The 19,565-nt window shown below is 38.7% G+C and overlaps 1 protein-coding gene across 2 annotated transcripts in view; it reads right to left on the reverse strand.

Moving 5' to 3' along the window:
* NLGN4X (neuroligin 4 X-linked) overlaps positions 1-19,565 on the reverse strand; it is a 333,330-nt gene that overhangs the window by 162,802 nt on the left and 150,963 nt on the right. For both annotated transcript variants that reach the window (XM_082245258.1, XM_082245257.1), the window contains one exon: positions 16,245-16,397. In XM_082245258.1, the coding sequence (XP_082101384.1) occupies positions 16,245-16,397 (153 nt within the window). The remainder of the gene's footprint in view (positions 1-16,244; positions 16,398-19,565) is intronic.

Consider the following 19,565-nt stretch of genomic DNA (forward strand, 5'->3'; position numbering starts at 1 on the left):
TAGTCCACGCCCCACACTATATAAGGCTGCTGCTTATACGGCAGCCATGTATAGTGTGTGATAATAGAGGTTAGGTAGGTGGTTAGTGGACAGTGAGTTGAGTTAGTTTTGTGCAGTCAGTGTAGTGTTCAGGTTATACCCCAATTTTATAATGTATTTATATGTTGTAGTCCTGGGTCACCTCTCAGTGCTCCTCAAGTTTTGTGTCCCTGTCACTTATAGTTCGTGAGCAGTGCCATGCCAAGCTGACCAAGATTTCCCCTAGATGCCAATGTTAAAGACAGAGACTAGTGCCATGCCAAGCTGACCAATATTTCTCATAGACGCCAATGTTAAAGACGGGGAGCAGTGCTATGCCAAGCTGACCAATACTTCCCATAGACGCCAATGTTAAAGACGGGGAGCAATGCCATGTCAAGCTGACCGATATTTCCCATAGATGCCAATGAGCACTGAAAGCTGAAAATTGGCCTAGGCAGGAAGGGGGTGAAAGTGCCCTGTATTTAAATTGTTAAGAGGAACCCTATGAATGAATTAAAAAAAAACGGCACGGGACCCCCCCAAAATCTTTACCAGGCCCTTTGGGTCTGGTATAGAGTTTAAGGGGAACTCCCCGCCAAAATTGAAAAAAATAAATAAAAACGGCATGGGGTCCCCTCCAAAATCCATGCCAGGCCCTTATCCGAGCATGCAGCCTGGCAGGCCAGGATGGGGGGGGGATGAGTGAGCGCCCCCCTCCAGAACCATACCAGGTCGCTTGCCCTCAACATAGGGAGGGTGTTTTGGGGTGCCCCCAAAAGCACCTTTTCACCATGTTGATGGGGACAAGGGCCTCTTCCTGACAACCCTGGGCTGTGGTTGTCACGTGACACCAGACAGGGACAAGTTATTTATTATTATTGACATGTTTCTCAGTGTTTTACAGCAATGAGCTCCTTATTACCTTCTCACCAAAGTAGCTTAGAATTTAATAACCTTACAGCAGTAATACATCCACATGAGCACTCTAAATCCAATTTTTGGTAGTAGGCAATTAAACCATTAAAATACACTATATTACCAAACGTATTGGGATGCCTGCCTTTACACACACATGAACTTTAATGGCATCTGAGTCTTAGTCAATAGGGTTCAGTATTGAGTTGTCCCACCCTTTGCAGCTATAACAACTTCAATTATTTTGGGAAGGCTGTCCACAAGGTGTAGGAGTGTGTCTATGGGAATGTTTGACCATATTTCCAGAAGCGCATTTGTGAGGTTAGGCTCTGATGTTGGAGAGAAGGCCTGGCTCACAATGTGCGCTCTAATTCATCCCAAAGGTGTTCTATCGGGTTGAGGTCCAGACTCTGTGCAGGCCAGTCAAGTTCCTCCACCCCAAACTCTCTCTTTATGGACCTTGCTTTGTTCACTGGTCCAAATCATTTGGTGGAGGGGGATTATGGGGTGGGTTTTTTTTCAGGGGTTGGGCTTGGCCCCTTAGATCCAGTAAAGGGAACTCTTAAGGCATCAGCATACCAAGACATTTTGGACAATTTCATGTTCCCAACTTTGTGAGAACAGTTTGGGGTTGGCCCTTCCTGTTCCAACATGACTGTGCACCAGTGCAAAAAGCAAGGTCCGTATAGTGTATTTATAGTATATGTAAGAACACATACTCCTAATGTGTTCATTCAAGTTCATTCTTAGGCTCAAAAGCACATAAATGAAAAGGAATGATCTCACAAAATGAGGTTGATTTACTACATCTGGAAAATGCAAAATCTGGTGCAGCTGTGCATGGTCGCTAATTGGCTTCTAACTTTGACAACACTAAGCACTCTCCTGTTTTAGTAAATCAACCCCAGTGTCTGCCTAAAATGTGTTTTTTTATTCCATTCCATTTCATTAGCACAAGACACAAAATAAAGCTTTGATGTATTTGCTCTGCACTTTGTAAAAGAACACATTAACTAATACCATCAGCATGAGCTATGGAAGGAAACTAGAACACCAGCAGGAAGCCCACACAAATACAGAAAATACATATTTACTCAATACAGAAAATATTCATGTAGGGGTAAAGCTATAAATCATGTAGCCCTAAAACAAACATTTTTAGGGCTCTCCCTGCAAACTCTATAAGTAGCAGCTGGTAGTGTTAACTGTGACAATACATGGTATTTTACTTAAAGCTGAACTAAGCTGCATCTGAGCACCACAAAACACTATTTAATTATTTTTTTAATTAATTTTTTAATTAATTAAGAACTCACTTTAAAAACACCCCCTAGCATCTCTGGCCGTGGCAATCTTGCATAAGGGCAGATGATTTGTGTAGCATTTACTTCCTGGAATCGATCTGCCCCTGGCTCAGGCATGTATGCAGGTGGGGTGTGATAAGCTGAGAAGACCACTTCTCCTCTCCCCCCTCCCAAAGACTCCTGGGATTTACAACATAATTTGCCTGGAAACCAGAAAGTAAGTGAAGAAATGTAAAAAAAAGTTTTAAAAAAAGTAAATATAATATACTTTCCTATCTATTAACTAAAGCTTGCAACATTAATAAAAAAAAAAAAAAAAGATTAAAAATCTTCAATGTTGATTGAGAGAGTTAAAGAGTTAAAGTTGAATTTCTGCTTTAACATACAGTAAATGATTCCTTACTCAAGGACAGGCAGGAAGAGAGCTGTCAGCATAGTAAGTACATAACTAGGGACCAGAGCTTTAGATACAAGTAATATTTATAGTAGAAATAAAAACAGTAACAATCTTAATGATATTTTATATAATGGCATTATTATATTACATTATGATTCTTTGGTCTCTTTCATGTGTGTGGCAATTCTAACCGCCCCCTCCCCTGAAAATTGGACCAGAGTGGATGGTTTTTCAGAGGCAGCTGTGAAGAAGTTTGCAAGAGATTTTTTTTCCCCCTAACCGCTTAAATCCCTTAACCGGGGCATTGCATAGACTACAATGGTACAACTGCAAGTCAAGTGTTTGGATCATGGTAAATTTATCTTGTGGTCAATTGACTTCAGTAGGTGAGTTTGACAGGTGGTGCTGCCTGTCAAATTCAGAATCCTGAGTTAAAATGGCGGTACTGCCATGCAAAACATGGCTGCCATGGAAAAGTGGACAGTCCAGAGAGACCACCCTATCCGCTTATAGATGGTTGGTGGTGGGGCAGTACAAATTCTGATCAGTTACCTATTTCTACTACCCCCTGGCCTCCCATGAGAACTCAATCTTTAAAACATTTTTGAAGATTTACACATTTCTGCTGTCCTAGGTCTTTTGCTGCTTAAGTTTTAGCAAAGAACAAAGTCTGGGATTTTCGACTGCATTAGGCATTCGATTAATTTGCCTGTTTCTTTTTTTGTTCTTTTGTTAGGGGGATTTTGCATGGTAATATCATGCCACAACTGCAAGCCAAGTGTTTGGCTTATGGTTGCAATGCAGTCCTATAGACTTCAATAGATAGGTTTAATAGGCATCACCACTTGTCAAACTTAGCAGTTAAAATTGCTAGCCGTCAATGCAAAGCACCATGACCATGGCAATGTGGACAGTCCTGAGCAGTACCCAAGTTGGCTTGTAGGGTCTCCAGCCTGTTTTTACTGCCTCCTGACCACCCATGTGATCTCAGTCTTTAAACTTTTTTTTTAATTAAAGACCTTGGTTGTCCTAAAACAGTTGTAGCTGATGGCAATCATAGAGGGTTAATTTCAGTCTGAAGCAGAACTTCAGGAGGCAAACAAAAACCACAGTGCTAAGACATAAGTAAATCGTTCTTCCCGCACAAAGGGGGATCTGTGGAAAGCAACTGTCCTGAGGTCTTACTTCATCCTTTCTTTACTGGAAACTTTACATTTCCTTAATAGCATCTCTAATGGCACCCACCTTCTAACCCAGCCTCTGTAGCAACTAAATAGAAGACAAAAACAGAGCGCCTCTAAGTGCAGTATTTATTAGATGGATGTGGACACAATAGTGTAAAACTCACATGGTAATAGACATGGGTAGGCTTGTAACAAATCCGGCGGTACATCAGATGGAAGATGTGGATCCAAAGGTCCCGGAGAGATGAAATTCTGTAGCCGGTACAGTGTTCTCTGTCGACGTAGGATCCTACACATGAAAAAAGAGCGCGCACGCCCACTGTGAGCCTTGCGCGAGCGCTGAAACGCGTTGTGTCACCGCCAGCTCCGGTGACGTCATGCAGCGTACGCTGCATTCCAGCCTGGTCCCTGGACACTAGCCGAACTCGGAAGACGGAAGATCCTTCGGCCAGCTTCTTCCCGTCTTCCGAGTTCGGTTAGTGTCCAGGGACCAGGCTGGAATGCAGCGTACGCTGCATGACGTCACCGGAGCTGGCGGTGACACAACGCGTTTCAGCGCTCGCGCAAGGCTCACAGTGGGCGTGCGCGCTCTTTTTTCAAGTGTAGGATCCTACGTCGACAGAGAACACTGTACCGGCTACAGAATTTCATCTCTCCGGGACCTTTGGATCCACATCTTCCATCTGATGTACCACCGGAGTTGTTACAAGCCTACCCATGTCTATTACCATGTGAATTTTACACTATTGTGTCCACATCCATCTAATAAATACTGCACTTAGAGGTGCTCTGTTTTTGTCTTCTATTGTATCTACCCACAGCATTGACTTCTCTGTGCTTCGGAGCCAGCCCTTGCAGTAGTATTGAACTTCCCACTCTCCTTACACAGTGACTCTCATTTTGGGACATTGTTTTTATTTTATTTATTTATTTATTTTTTATTGCATTGGACTTGAATATATATTTTTTACTCATTCATGGCCATGTTAGTTTTCCCTCTACATGAACTAATATAGAGCCTTTTGCTTTTCACTTCCACCAGCATTGATCCCACCCCTGTAAGCACTTGTTTTTTTCCAATGTTTTTTTCTAATGTCTGTAGCAACTAAATGGTCCACTATGGCTATTGTTATGCCACTATATCCATAAACCCAGGACCCAAGAAGGGAAATATGCTGCTAACCATTCCAGCTCGTGAAACTGAGATATAGAGAAGAGTGCATGCAAAGAAAGATTATTGTGCCTTTAGAGATCCAACCACCATTGTAGTTTAGGCAACTTTATTTGTCTCTGAGGGCATATATATTTATATGTCTGTCTTTCTACAGGTTAGAGTCCACCAAACATTTCAGGAGTCAAAAAGTAAAATTGACATAATCAAAATTATTTTTTTGTCTTTGGATCCAGAAGAAGTTTGTTACTATAAAATACCTTTAGCTTCTATAAATCTGTCAGTAGCATCAATTGTGATAATCACATCAAAATATCAGGAATATTAGATTCTATTACAGAGTAAGATTTATTTTCTGTAACGATACTGTTAAAACATTTCAGTTTCAAAAGGAAATATAATATTTACAATTTTTGTATATTAATTTGTTTATTCTCCTACTCCCTTTTAAATGAATTAATTCAATATATTGTGTAACATGAATTGTTTTTTTTTTTTTTTTTAAGCAGGATTTTTTTTTTTTTTACCACATAAGCACACAGCATTGTATATTTAAAATCCAGTGTATAATTTCTCTTTTTTTTTTTTTTTTAATTATTTTACAGAAATAGCTTTTAAATGTTTGTATGTGCAGATATGCTACTAGACATACTGTGGATGTCAGTTATAGAATTCTAGCACTTTCCAGTCAAAGTGTTAATTATAAATGTCTTTTTAGTATTCAGCACATCAAGATGTCATGCTCATAAATGTAGTGATTATGCTGAACTAAGAGGAAAGAGATTTCAGCAGAGTAGTTAAAATTAGTAAGCATTAAGAGATAAATGTATTTGATACTAACATTTATAGCAAGGATTTCAGGATGATGACGTCATTAAATCAAGAAAAAAAAACATACATTTATATAATATGCTGTTAAAATTGTATCAGCTTTGCCAGGCTAGGCTGTTCAAGTTTAAGCGCTTGCCGACCAGCCTGCGTAGATTTACTGCGGCAGGTTGGCTCTGTCTCCCGAAACAACGTACCTGTATGTAGCTTTGCGGGACTGCTTGTGGGGGGAACCAATCAGCGGGTCCGGTGGTCGCGATGTCCGCTGGGCACCCACGATTGCGTCCCGTGAAGACAGAACAGTTGTCTGCCATTGTAAATACGGCAGACTGCTGCTCTGTCAGTAATGAGCACAGGGATCCTATGTTCTTCCTATTTAGGAACACAGGTCTCTGTGTTCGTTCAGCAAGCCCACCCCCCACACAGTTAGAAAGCACCCCCTAGGGACAAATGTATCCCTTTGATGGCCCCTGGTGTTAAGCCCTCCCCTGCCAGTGTCATTAGTACAGTAACAGTGCATATATTTAGCACTGATTACTGTAGTAATGTCACTGATCCCCTCAAAAGTGTCAAAAATGTTAGTTAGGTGTCCGATCTGTCTGCTGCAATGTCGCAGTCCTGCTAAAAATCACTGATCACCGCCATTACTAGTAAAAAATAAAAATGACATAAATCTTTCCCCTAGTTTGTAGATGTGAAAACTTTTGCGCAAACCAATCAATATACACCTATTGGGATTTTTTTTTTACCAAAAATATGTAGCAGAATACAAATTGGCCTAAAATGATGAAAAAAAATGATTTTTAAATGTTTTTTATTGGGAATGTTATATAGCAGAAAGTAAAAAAATATTGGTTTTTTTTTCAGAATTGTCGCTCTTTTTTTTGTTTATAGCGCAAAAAATAAAAATCACACAGGTGATCAAATACCACCAAAAGAAAGCTCTATTTGTGAGTAAAAAGGACATTATTTTTATTAGGGTACAGAATCGCACGACTGCGCAATTGTCCGTTAAAGTAACGCAGTGCCGAATTGCAAAAAATGGCCTGGTCATTAAGGGGGTAAAACCTTCTGGTCCAGAAGTGGTTCATTATTACAACTAATATATTCATTGATAGCTGAGCATCACATGTGTTGGTTCTAAAGCTGTTTTCCAGGCATTTTTTTTTTAATAAACCATGGCCACTGCCTTAGATAAATTTTTCTTCAATCTATTTAAATTTTAAAACTTTAATTTTTTATTAAGAATAAAGGCATATATTAAATAATAGATATTAAATATTAAATCTTTAAATATTAAAGAATAAACATGTATTATATTGCAATTAACTAATTCTTAGATGTGATGGCTGCATTTGTTAACTTTTTTTTTTTTTAGGCTTACTTACCTTTATTTTCAGCGATCCTGCCAGGAAGTCTGTTGTTTTTTCACAGACCAAGCTGTCCTGCAAATGTATTAATTATAGTGTTGATACTATTTACCACTGACAGAGGTGCTTAAAATGATCAGATTTTACATATTCATGTAAAATTGTTATCCCAAAGGGGAAAAAAACTGTTTCTGTAACTACTTGTGTAACTGTAGTTACATCTCCTAGTACATCAAACTTTCCCCTCTCCCACACTGACAATGCTGCTGTCCAAAGGTGCCCCTGTGCTCATTCATCCAGAGTGGAGGGCGCTCTAATACAGGAGGTGTGTTACTGACCAGATCGCCAGGTGAAAATAGAGGGGAAAAAATCCTAAAAATCTGTAATATCTGCAATATATTAATTTTTTGGGCTTTGATATCTCTTTACCCTGCCTTGATTCCTTTACTGCTTATTCTCATTAAGAAATGCTATCTGTTCTAGTGGCAGCATTTCCTGAGACTGGTCACCTAGCTGCGTACTGCATGACCAGTTTCCTTAAATACCCTTCACCAGTTCTGAAGGGTTCGTCTATTTGATTTAGCCCTGCAGATTCCTCCTCCTGCATTGCTGAAGAACATCGTAGAGCGTGGTGAAGCAACGTTGTAATGTTTTTAGACTTAGAAGAAGATTTTTATGCTTCAAGGGCTAGGCAATTTTTTTTTTCTAGGTGGGTGGAAAGGCAGGTGAAGGAAAAAGAGCTTAAAATATACTTTGTCACCAACTTAAAATATTGGAAGCAAAAGCACAGACAAATTAAATATTTACCAATTGAGCTCTGGAAGCTTTTACCCCCTTCATTACCAGGCCATTTTTTTTCTATTTAGCACTGCGCTACTTTAACTAATAATTTGCGCAGCCATACAGCCCTGTACCCAAATTAAGTTTATGTAATTTTTTAACACAAAAAGAGCTTTCTTTAATGGCTCATTTCCACTGAGCTTTCTGGTACGGTTCGGTTCAGTACGGTACGCTATTTATGCCGTTTCCATTATGAATGGTACCCTAATTCTGAACCGTACCGTACCACTTTTTGGTATCCTTTCGTTGGGGTACCAAGCACATTAGTACCGTACCAACAGGGTGGAGCTACACTCTGCAGAACTTTGATTGGTTGACAGAGAATCGTCTATCACAGCTTTCCTGCTACACCACGCCTATCATGAAAGGGTACTATTGGCAGTGGAAACGCAATGTGTACCGTTCCGAACCGTACCGTACTGAACCGAACCGTACCGTACCACTCAGTGGAAACGAGGCATTAGTGGTGTTTGATCACCACTGTTTTTTTTTTTTTTTTTTTTTTAGTATGTATCATATACATTAAAAAAGGTAAAACATTTTGGAAAAAAAAGCAATATTTAAATTTTCTGCTAAAAACATATACAATAAAACATATTTTTTAAATAAAATAAAATTAATTATTCAAATTAAATTAATTAAAAAAATATTTTAAAAAATCTAATTTCTTCATGAATTTAGGCCAAAATGTATCTTGCAATATGTCTTTGGTAAAAAATAAAAAAAAAAATACCAATGAGTGTTTTTTTGATTGGTTTGTGTGAAAGTTATAGTGTTTACAAACTATGGTAAATAGGAATTTTGTTTTATTATTGTTTTTATAAAGTAGTAATGGCAGTGATTAGAGACTTATAATGGGACTTTAATAGTGTGGCAGGCGATCTGACATTAACTGACAATGGGTGGGAACTGACTAACTTCCACTGTCACTGTACTAATGACACTGGCAGGGAAGAGGTTAACATCTTGGGGTAATTAAGGGGTTAAGTGTGAGCCTAACAAGTGTTAATATGCGTATTATGTGCTTCTTTTTTCCTAAAAGTATAATTCTTCTCCCTGTGTTCCCTGTACCCGGGAAGCCAGCAATGTGCAGGTACATGGCTGTGCCTGCAGAAGCAGACAGTCTGCAGTACAGTGCTGGCAGTCCTAAAGAGGTTACATGCATACCTGTTTTTTTTTTTCTTTTTAATAAATTATTTTTTATTTACTTGCAATGCGCCTTAAAAGCATATGTCCACTTTAGCAGTCAAATAATAAAAAAAAACAACTACAGTATACACTATATTGTCAAAAGTATTGGGACACCTGCCTTTACATGCATGAGCTTTAATGGCATCCAGTCTTAATCCATAGGGTTCAATACTAAGTTGGCCCACCCTTTGTAGCTATAACAGCTTCAACTCTTCTGGGAAGACTGTCCACAAGGTTTAGGAGTGTGTCTATGGGAATGTTTGACCATTCTTCCAGAAGCACATTTGTGAGGCCAGGCACTGATGTGGACGAGAAGGCCTGGCTTGCAGTTTACGCTCAAATTCCTCCTGAAGGTGTTTTATCGGGTTAACCACTTAAGGACCAAGCCGATTTCTGACATTTGTTGTTTACAAGTTAAAACCAGTATTTTTTGCTAGAAAATTACTCCCAAACATTATATATATATTTTTTTAGCAGAGACCCTAGAGAAAAAATGGAGATTGTTGCAATACTTTATGTCCCACCGTATTTGTGCTGTGGTCTTACAAACGCATTTTTTTTTGAGAAAAAATATAATTTTTTGTATTAGAAAATAAGAAAACAGTAAAGTTAGCCCAATTTTTTCTATAATGTGAAAGATAATGTTACACCGAGTAAATAGATACCCAACATGTCATGCTTCAAAATTGCACATGCTTGTGGAATGGCGACAAACATTGGTACTTTAAAACCTCCACAGGCGAGGCTTAAAAAAATTCTATTGGCTATTAGTTTACAGTTACAGAGGAAGTCTATGGCTAGAATTATTGCTTTTACTCTAACGATCGCGTTGATACCTCACATGTGTGATATCAATCGCGGCCGCCGGCCCTGTGGATCGGCTTCCCCGCTGTCGAGTGGGCATGCGCTCCACTGGCAGCTGCGCGTGCGTGCCCAGGATCACTTCTGTGAACCGCCATACAGATAAAGTAATTTGCTGGAACCTGTAGACCAGCCGCCATATATAGGCAGCGGCTGGTCGGCAAGTGGTTAAAGTATACTATGTTACTTAGACCATGAAAAAAATTTAAAGTAGTTGTTATTCCAATTTGACAGCAAAAGTGGAAACACTTTAAACTTGATAGAAAAATTCAATAGTCAGCCTTCTCCTCATCTGGGAGTGCCTAATTACTCTCTGTGCTAGCAGTGCCTCCACCCCTCCACTCACTTCTTTATACAATCTTTTATGTACTATACCTGCTGAAGAAGAAGTGAAGGGGAACATTATACTGTAGAACAGGGATAGGCAATAGGAATGAGCTGAATTTTCAGTTCAAGGAAGGTTTGCAGAACATGAGTAAAGTTGGTTGTCAAACCCCATTGAAAAAAATGAAAACTGACAGTTAAAAAAAATGGGACCAAATTACATCACTAGTTTTTAAGGATGTCCCAGGTTCTGGCACTTGCCACTTTCTCAGCAACCATTAAGAGCAAAGAAGTTGTCATCTATAGCAGTAATACTTCTACTAATCACTCTATCATTGTTATCGGTCTGGGACTCTCTGTATAAGAAATTTAAATGGGTGTATAATTCACCCTTGATGCCACTAGTAGGACATGCTATGTTCCCACCAGGCCTTTTAGACCCCGGTTTTAAACATTGGTCTCGGGAAGAGGATCTCCGTATAGGCCATGTTTATGAGGAGAACCAAATTAAACCCTTAAATGAAATCCTGCATCCAAGAAACCCATCTCGGATGGACGAGTGGAGATATGGCCAGTTGGTGAATTTTTTGAACTCACTTCCTAAACCTATACAGAGCGATTCTGAGCTCAACCCTGTAGAAGAACTATTTCATACTCAACAGCCACTAAAGCATGCCATTTCAGCCTTTTATAATGTGTTATTGAAAATGTTTTACCCTGAGGATCTGAGCTATCTTGCCAAATGGGAAAAAGATTTAGGGAGTGTTATATCGGATCATCAGAGGGGGAGAATTCTCCAGGTGGCCCTTTCTTCCTCTGTTTCTTCTAAAATAGCGGAAGTTAATTTTAAACTCCTGTCAAGATGGCACTACACCCCAGTAAGGATACATGCAATGTTTCCTACACGATCAGCTTTGTGCTGGAGAAATTGTGGTCAGGTAGCAACACATGCGCATATCTGGTTGACGTGCCCAGCTATTCAACCGTACTGGGATAAAATATTACTAACTATAAATAAGATAACGAACTCTGATTTAACATGGGACCCCTGGAGAGTTCTCTTTCACTGTACTAGGGAACCCCTGAAGATATATAAAAGTTCCATAATACCACATCTCTTGAATGCAGCAAAAGCAATTATCCCAGTAAAATGGGGGGAAGTGGAACCACCTGCTTTGAGAGAGTGGTGTATTAAAGTTGATTCCATAGCACTTATGGAGGACCTTACGTATATCTCTAAAGGGCAGATAAATAAGGGAAATAAAATATGGGAGGCCTGGAAAAAATTTAAGGCAGATAATAATTGGTTCAGAGATGATGGGTAATAATTATAGTTGGAAGGGCGTGCAATATGTTGAGGAATCATAATGAAATAAGACTAAATTGAAAGACGTTCTGTAAAACTTTCTAATACTACCCCGCCAGGAAGGTCGCCCCCCCCCCCCGTCTACCCCCCCTTTTCTTTTTTTTTATTATTAGTATTATTATTAGGGTGTGTTTGATGTGATAAATGTAGTCAATGTTCAGTTTGTATTGGTTGTGATAAGTGTGTATTATTTGAAAATCAATAAAAGGATGTTAAACAAAAAAAGTAATACTTCAACCCTACTAAATATGAAGTCCAGCTCCCACTGAACAACAAAAAGACTGTCATTTAAACAAATGTCCAAACAACGAAGTTCAGTCTGAGTTGGTGTTTGAAACAATCTTGAAACGTATCCCTAGTAAACAACCTTTGGCATTCCGGTTGCGATGAAACTACAAATCCCATGAGACATTGCAAGTGTCTGATAGCCACAAAAATGACTCCCAGAGGCAGAGGCATAACCTTTGTAGTTTAACCACAGCGGGAGTGCTGAGGTTACCTACTACCGCTGTAGAGTCTTGTTGAGTGACAGCTCTGAGTCTGCTGGGGTTAGTGACATCCAATTTAGGGTGATGGCATCCAGAAGCAGCATCAGGGCTTTTGCATGTCCACACCAGGGAGGGTTTTACTTATACATACATAAAATATGGTAAATACACATAAGATCTTTGCTGAAATTAATAGTCTGGTGACAGAATCTCTTTAAGGAAACCTACACTGTACAAAATATGTAGGCTGCCATGGCTGATCCATATTTATGAAAGTGTCACTTACTGAAAGCTCATTCCAAGTTTTTGACTTGAAATATTAAACCAAAAAAAGGAAAGGCAAGTAGCATTTTATAAAGAAGGGCATTAATGGCAGTTAACAGATTTCTCGCAATAAAAGGTTTTCTTTAACAGTTCCAAGAAGTTCATGTAAGCTACAACACACTCTCATGCAAGGGCATTAGGACATCAGTTCCTCATAAATGCCATCTAATTAAAGTGTCTCATGCTGATATCCCTCATAAATTATTCCTGAAAGGATTCCAATGCAATAGCAGTGCTAGTAATCATGCATTCCAATTGTTTTCATAGTTTATTTATAACTTCACATTTATTCAGCCTTACACAAAAAGTATTTAATAGTTATTAAAATTGGTTTTAAATATTTTCCTAAATGTTGTAACAAGCTATTCTATGTGCATTTACATACCTAGATTGTGTTTCAATCACTGACATCTTTTCTGACATTTGCCCCATGCTTTTTTGCAACAGTTGGCAATGTTGTGTGAAGGGTGCAAATGCCAGCATATGCAAATAAGAATACAAGGTTAAGAATACAAGCCTTGACTGTGTGACAGACACAAAGTCGGACAACAAAGCATGAGTAAAGCAGATCTCTATTAGAAATTAAGGTCAACTTATTGTTAACACAATGATCTGCCTTAAAAGTTATTGGTGCCAATGACTGTGTACAGGCCACATAATAAATGCAGTCAATTTTACTGATACCTGGATTTCCATTTGAAGAAAGGGCAATCCAGAATGTGTGAGGGAAGATAGCAAAGGTGGTTTGTAAATTAGACAAACCTTTTGATACCAGAAATACAGTAAGTGAATGGTGAATCATTAACACACTGTTTTATCAGTATGTCTCAATTTTTGTCTTATTGAGTCAAAATTTTAACTTGAAACCCTCAATCTTTTTTAGTTTTCTTTCATATACAGTTCTTCTTTTTTAAGTTTCTTTCATATACATTTCTAGATGTACATTTTACTGTGGAAACAAAATGTATTTTCCATAGTTTGCGGTATAGCTTAAAAGGTTCAATTGAAAAGTTTAACATTTTCCTTAAAGTAGAGCTGTGCTGAGACTATGTACCAAGCAGTCAAATATTTGTTTAAGTCCTCTATGACTTATTTAGCTACAAGTATTATTGAGTAACTCATGCTCAAATTTCAGAGAAGAAATATTTTCAACTTTTGTCCTCCATCAGTTTATCATTTTGTTCCACCCTGCCAGCAGTGAGTTGGCAACCTTCTAATCAAAAATGTAAAGACGGAGCAGGTGCTCTGGGATGTGGTTACCATCCATCTCTTTTTGCCAGGGACAGTCCCCATTCAGAAGGTTCTTTCCCCACAAAACAAACATTCTGCCATTATGCCCACCATTGCTGTCATACTTATACAACAGAGTCAAGGAGGAGTTTCAGAGCACTTTCCCTGGCTCTGTGCTGCAAGTCTGATAAGTGGTGGTTGAGCACTGAGCACAGAAGCTGGTATCATCATAGTGAAGAAAAAAAAAGTCTTGGCCTTCTCCTATTTCAGTGCAATTCCCCCTTTGCCTTGAAGTCTGCTGGTGCTAGGGGAGGATTACAGTTGGTCCAACAAAACTATATTGTTTGGGCTGCCTTTTTATTTATTTTTTATTTTGCCTGCTGGTTCTTACTGCCCACAGATGCAAACAAGCAACTGCCAGGCTCAGTATGTTACTTACTCCTGACCCCTGCACTCTGTTCTACATACTCTCTATGCCATTATTCACTTATCTCTGCACTGCCATACACACTGCTGACGCCTGCAGTCTGTGCGCTATTAACTCTTGACCATGAAAAGAGCCTACTCAGATCTTACTTAAGCACACACCTGTCAGCCTCTCCCACTGTTACCACAATTTGGCTACACTCACAATTCTCCATGGCATGTGTCACATATTGCATAATTTTTCTAAATATTCTGCCCAAAACATTTTATCTAAATACCTTCAAATTCTTCCCCTTTTTCCAAACATCTGTGACCAATTGTTTGCAGGTATGTTGAAAATCAGAACATGATTTTGTGTTTGTGGCAAAAAATGGGGGTGGGGTATTCTGGTTTTGGTTAAAAATTTGCTTAGTCTGCAGTGTGTCCCTGAATTTCCTTTTTGAAAATCTGGTAACCTTACTCTGGAAGAGGGTAGAGCAGAATGCAGAGATCTGACATGAATTTCATTGGATCTCTGGTGTTTGTTGAGAATATGTAAATAGTTTAATATCAATAGTCAGCAGTTCTCCTTTAAAGTAGAGCTAAATTAAAGAATACTATGTTTTGCAGAGCACAGTTAAACAAAATATCACTTTTTTATTATTTATTTACTGTGAGTACAATTTTTTAGTTATTTTTTCTTCCAAGACTGTGCACGTCCTGTGGACTGTTTGCCTGGATTTTCAAAATATGCATATGTTCCAGCAGCAGCTGAATGCCAAAGCTTTCTGGTATTGGCTAAGGTGGAACATGCCAGTACTATGCAGAGCAGTTTCTAGTCCAACTAAGGAGTGTGCAAGAAATAGTGACAAAGCTGTAGCTAAGCTCAGTATGTGTTGTCACCCATCCAAAAAAAAACTAAATAATTGTGGATACACCTTGTTAGTAGGATCCCCTGAAATTAGTTAACTGAGAAAATATAAGTATATCATAAATGAACACTTTTGACTTTACAGGGACATTTGTGCAACAACATATTTGGCATATACAGTATGTTCAGGCTTAGGATATACTTTAACTAGTTTATGCCAAGCTCACACATACTGTACTGTATATGCGGCGTTGAAGAAGTGGGTCTTCTTTCGAAGTGCAGTATATATGTGCTCAGTGTAATTGTGCTAGAAGCATTTTCCATAACCTGCTCCTAGTATGGAGGCTGAGCTGTCACCAACAACTCCTAGTCTTGTGCTGGGAGGACTGGGAGGATCATCTCTCAAACACATAATCACTGTAATGTCTGTGATTAGCTGTCACAATGAACACTTAATCAAACCCACCTCTATGTTCTCGTTCACAAAAGTGACTCAAAGGTCACAGTCAGGTTTAAAGGCCACACCTAAAAGTCAGGGTCAGCTTTTTTTAGGTAGAATCAAAGCATTTTTTTTCTTTGAGTCAGTGTTCGTGTCAGTGTGTTTATGTAGAGAAAAAAAAAATGTTCACTATTATTTTTTACTATGAGAACAAACAACAAATAATGTATGCATACGTGGAATCACTGCAAATGTCAGGAGTAGAATTTATTTAATGGATTTTTACTTTTTTTTTATTTTGGTAGTGCGCCATAGCAGTGTTTCTCAACTCCGGTCCTCAGGGCACGCTAATATGCCAGGTTTACAAGAAAACTGAAATACATCACAGGTGATATCATTTGCTGCTCAGTGATTGCAGTATTCTAGTCTGTATCTCCCCAAGGTAATACTAAAAATATGGCCTGTTAGTGTGCCCTGAGGACCGGAGTTGAGAAACACTGCGCCATGGTAATGTAAAAAAATGTACAGCTAAATTAAAAAAAATACTATTTTGGGCAAGTTTATATATATATATATATATATCAGTATTTGCAATGATTTGTACAATTTTACTAACACATGCCAAAGTTGCAAAACTGGGTTCAGATGTCATCATTTTTAATTATAATAATGACAGAAAAGGTAATATGGGAGTTTAACACAGTACTGGACTCACCCAAGACACCAAGCCTGTAATTGACAGTAACAACAATGACGTTTCCATGACTTGCGAGAATACTTCCATCGATCATGTTTCCAGTGCCTTCCATGTAGGACCCTCCATGTATGTATACCATTACTGGTTTTTTATTGTTTGGATCATGCGTATCTGTAACAACAGAAAAAATGATTAGGCAATAGCATTGCAATTAAATCTAATTTAATATATTGGTTATTTAGTAAAAAAAAAAGTGCCCATAAAGTAATTGCTTTCATTTAGGCTATTTTCTATACATATCTGTGGTATAAAAAAGGAAATATTATATTAGTAATACCCCAGTTGTAGGTCAAACTTTGGAATAATCCACATGCTGGCATTTTATATGTGTTAAAGACTCCCTACCATACTTCCCATCCACCAAAGGGTGTTTCTGGTTTTCATAATCAATTAAAAAAAATAATAATTACTACAGGTAGTGTGGGGACACTTTGTAATAATCCAGGTTTGCAGTTAGATTGTCTCACACTACCGATATGTGAAATGTAAGTTTTTGGTGCAGTAACTATTTAAAATAAGATTTAGAAAAACTGAATAAACAAAATATACATACAATATCCTGTAACTATGACATTATATACATACCTGGGATCTTGCTGTCTTTTTGCGTGTGTTACCAGCACTCAACATCTTAACTACAAGTCTCCAGCCTGCCACATGTTTGCAAATATTACATGATGTCACTCACGTGAGTCACGCTGCTCATCCTGTTGACAACTGTTTGTCACTGTAGTGATGAGGGAGGGGACAGGGAGGGGAGGTGTGCACAGGCACCTTTAGCTCTGCCTTCCCAGGACAATTGCATAAAAAGGAGGTTCGGGAACAGAGAACAGAACATGAGACCTGGCTGCTGCAGGAGTGCAGCGTGTGAATGGACTGGAGGACCAGGAGGAGAGAAGGGGTAGAGGAAAGTCAAGGACAGTGAAAGGGGAACTAAACAGCTGTTTGTGTTACACGTATAATCTGACAGATTGAGTGCAATGAAGTTGTGTGTGAGTGTAAGTGTTGTTGGGGTAGACTCAAAAAAGGTTGTTGAGGAGTGGAGCAATGTGTGGCTTGAGCCTGGAGTGTCAAGTGGTGGATGGTGGTGGTTGTGGGTAATTACTTAAGTACTTTGCTGTTGCCAGGAAGTATACTATGTGTAAATGTAGGCAACATTGTAAAAAAACAAGTTGCTTTTGAACTGACTAGGGCTTGGAGGCTTGAAGACATATGGCAGGGCACAAACACTGTTACAGGCACCACAGCACAGGAAAACAGCCAAGAAGGACAACTTGTACATGACAACATTTGTTGTACACAGGACAAATGAATGGAGGGGACACACACAGACATGCCAGATATTTTATGGTGGCTACATGTTACTGAGACTGAGGCTGTTTTGATTTACTATATAGAAAAAGGAAAGAAGAAGCAGAAAGAGAAGAAGTTGCTCTGCCACATGTATTAGAAGGGTTTTATGGGCATTTTTGTGCAAAAAAATGCATTTCTGTCTTCTTCCAGGAATCTGCCCAAGATCAGAACTGTCACCAACATCGCCTGGTGAGTTTTCCTTTTGCCATTGTCCCTAACTGTGATGCACATTTGCTCTTTGTGTTGAGGTTTCCTGTTTCAGCAGCAGATACTCCTACAGTCATCCTAGTTACCTGTATCTCCTCCTGGAAGCTTACCAGTGACATTCAAGGAACTATTGTTACACCCTGTACCCACAGTCAAGCCTGAATCTGAATCTGCCTACTGCAAGAGTCTGCCGAAGGTTAAACCTGTCACCAATAGAACATTTTGATTTATTGCACATCCTCTTCCTTAAAGGCATGCTTGTCTGCCCATTGCGCTGAGGTTTTTCAGTTTCTTATGTGGTTATCCAAAAAAAAAAAAAAAGAAGCCTTCTCCAATAATTCACAAATTTTCATCCACTGAACCAAGAGTAATCAAAACATCTTTATTTCTTCTGCCAAGCAAGTCCACAGACATCTACCTCATGACAAGATTTTTCATCACTGGATAGAACTGACACACGGTAATTGATATTGAATATTTTTCCCCTAGTCCTTGTGACATTATTTTGCTTAGCAAAAATGAATGGTTCTGATTTTTAGATGAGTTATAACGTTTTTTATGATTTATATATCTTTTTCAGGACAGACAGCAACAAAAAAAGAGGCAAAATCAAGAGAAAACTGCAATAGTAGATACAAATAGATTTTCAACACTGCTTTGAAGTTGTTTGATGGAAAATATACTGTACTTTCTCATACAAATAAAAGTTATACGATAGCTTTCCTACTCCTTAAAAAGTCAAGAAAAGGAATATAGTGCATTTATTGCGCAGTATGCTGTCCTGATATTTCGATAGCCCATAAAGGTCTTAGTGACTGCAAAATGCACAAACTGTAAGAGTACAGTCCATAAAGAGAAAGCATCTGTAGAGAGTATAGAGCTCAGCAAAAAGTTGATTTTTGCAGTCTAAAAACGTATCTATTTTACCAAATTATTGAAGTTAAAGCGTTTATTACAGGGTCGTTGAATCAACATAACCTACCCCTCACTAAACCTGACCAAGTAAGTCAACTATTCAGAAGAATCTTCTCTTTGTAATTGCAAAGTGATATATATGAACATTACAATTGTACAGCCATAACCAATAATGCACTGGCACCAAAATGCACTAGTACTCTCACTTATATTGTGAGAAGGGAACTATGTATCTTATGAATGGTGTATGAATGGAAGAAATGGTGTCCACGGTGAAAATGTTTTCCCTTTGCTAGTTCATTTTCTTGATCCCTCTTCTAGTAAAATACAACTTGCAATGCTGGGGAAGCTGATCTGCACAGTTCTGCAAATGCTATATAAATAATTTAGCAGACACATGAGGGTTGTACGTAGGCTTGTCAGTAGACATTGCAAATGTTAATATGGTCATACCTAATGGCCTACAGAAGTTGATCAGTAACCATAACAAGAAGGCTGTTAACCAGAACCAAGGCTGCTTATCTCATCTTCTCCATTTAACCATTTCAGAGGGAGTTTCTAAGTTATGTGTGGATGCAGGCAACATAGTAACTATGGTTTTCACTGAGCATAAATTCTGGCTGAACATTATCTGTTCACCCCTGTGGCGAACAGTTGACAGTTTATTCGACCCGCTGAGCAACCCACAGTGAACTGGCTCATTACTCATAGAGTCACCCCCCCCCCCACTATAAAAGGATCCTTTCTCAGAGCAGCCATTTGCAGTGTGATATTAGAGTGGAGATAGATAGAACAAGGCTCTGT

Source organism: Pelophylax lessonae, assembly GCF_965119305.1.
Source record: "Pelophylax lessonae genome assembly, chromosome: 2".
Classification (NCBI taxonomy): Eukaryota; Metazoa; Chordata; class Amphibia; order Anura; family Ranidae; genus Pelophylax; species Pelophylax lessonae.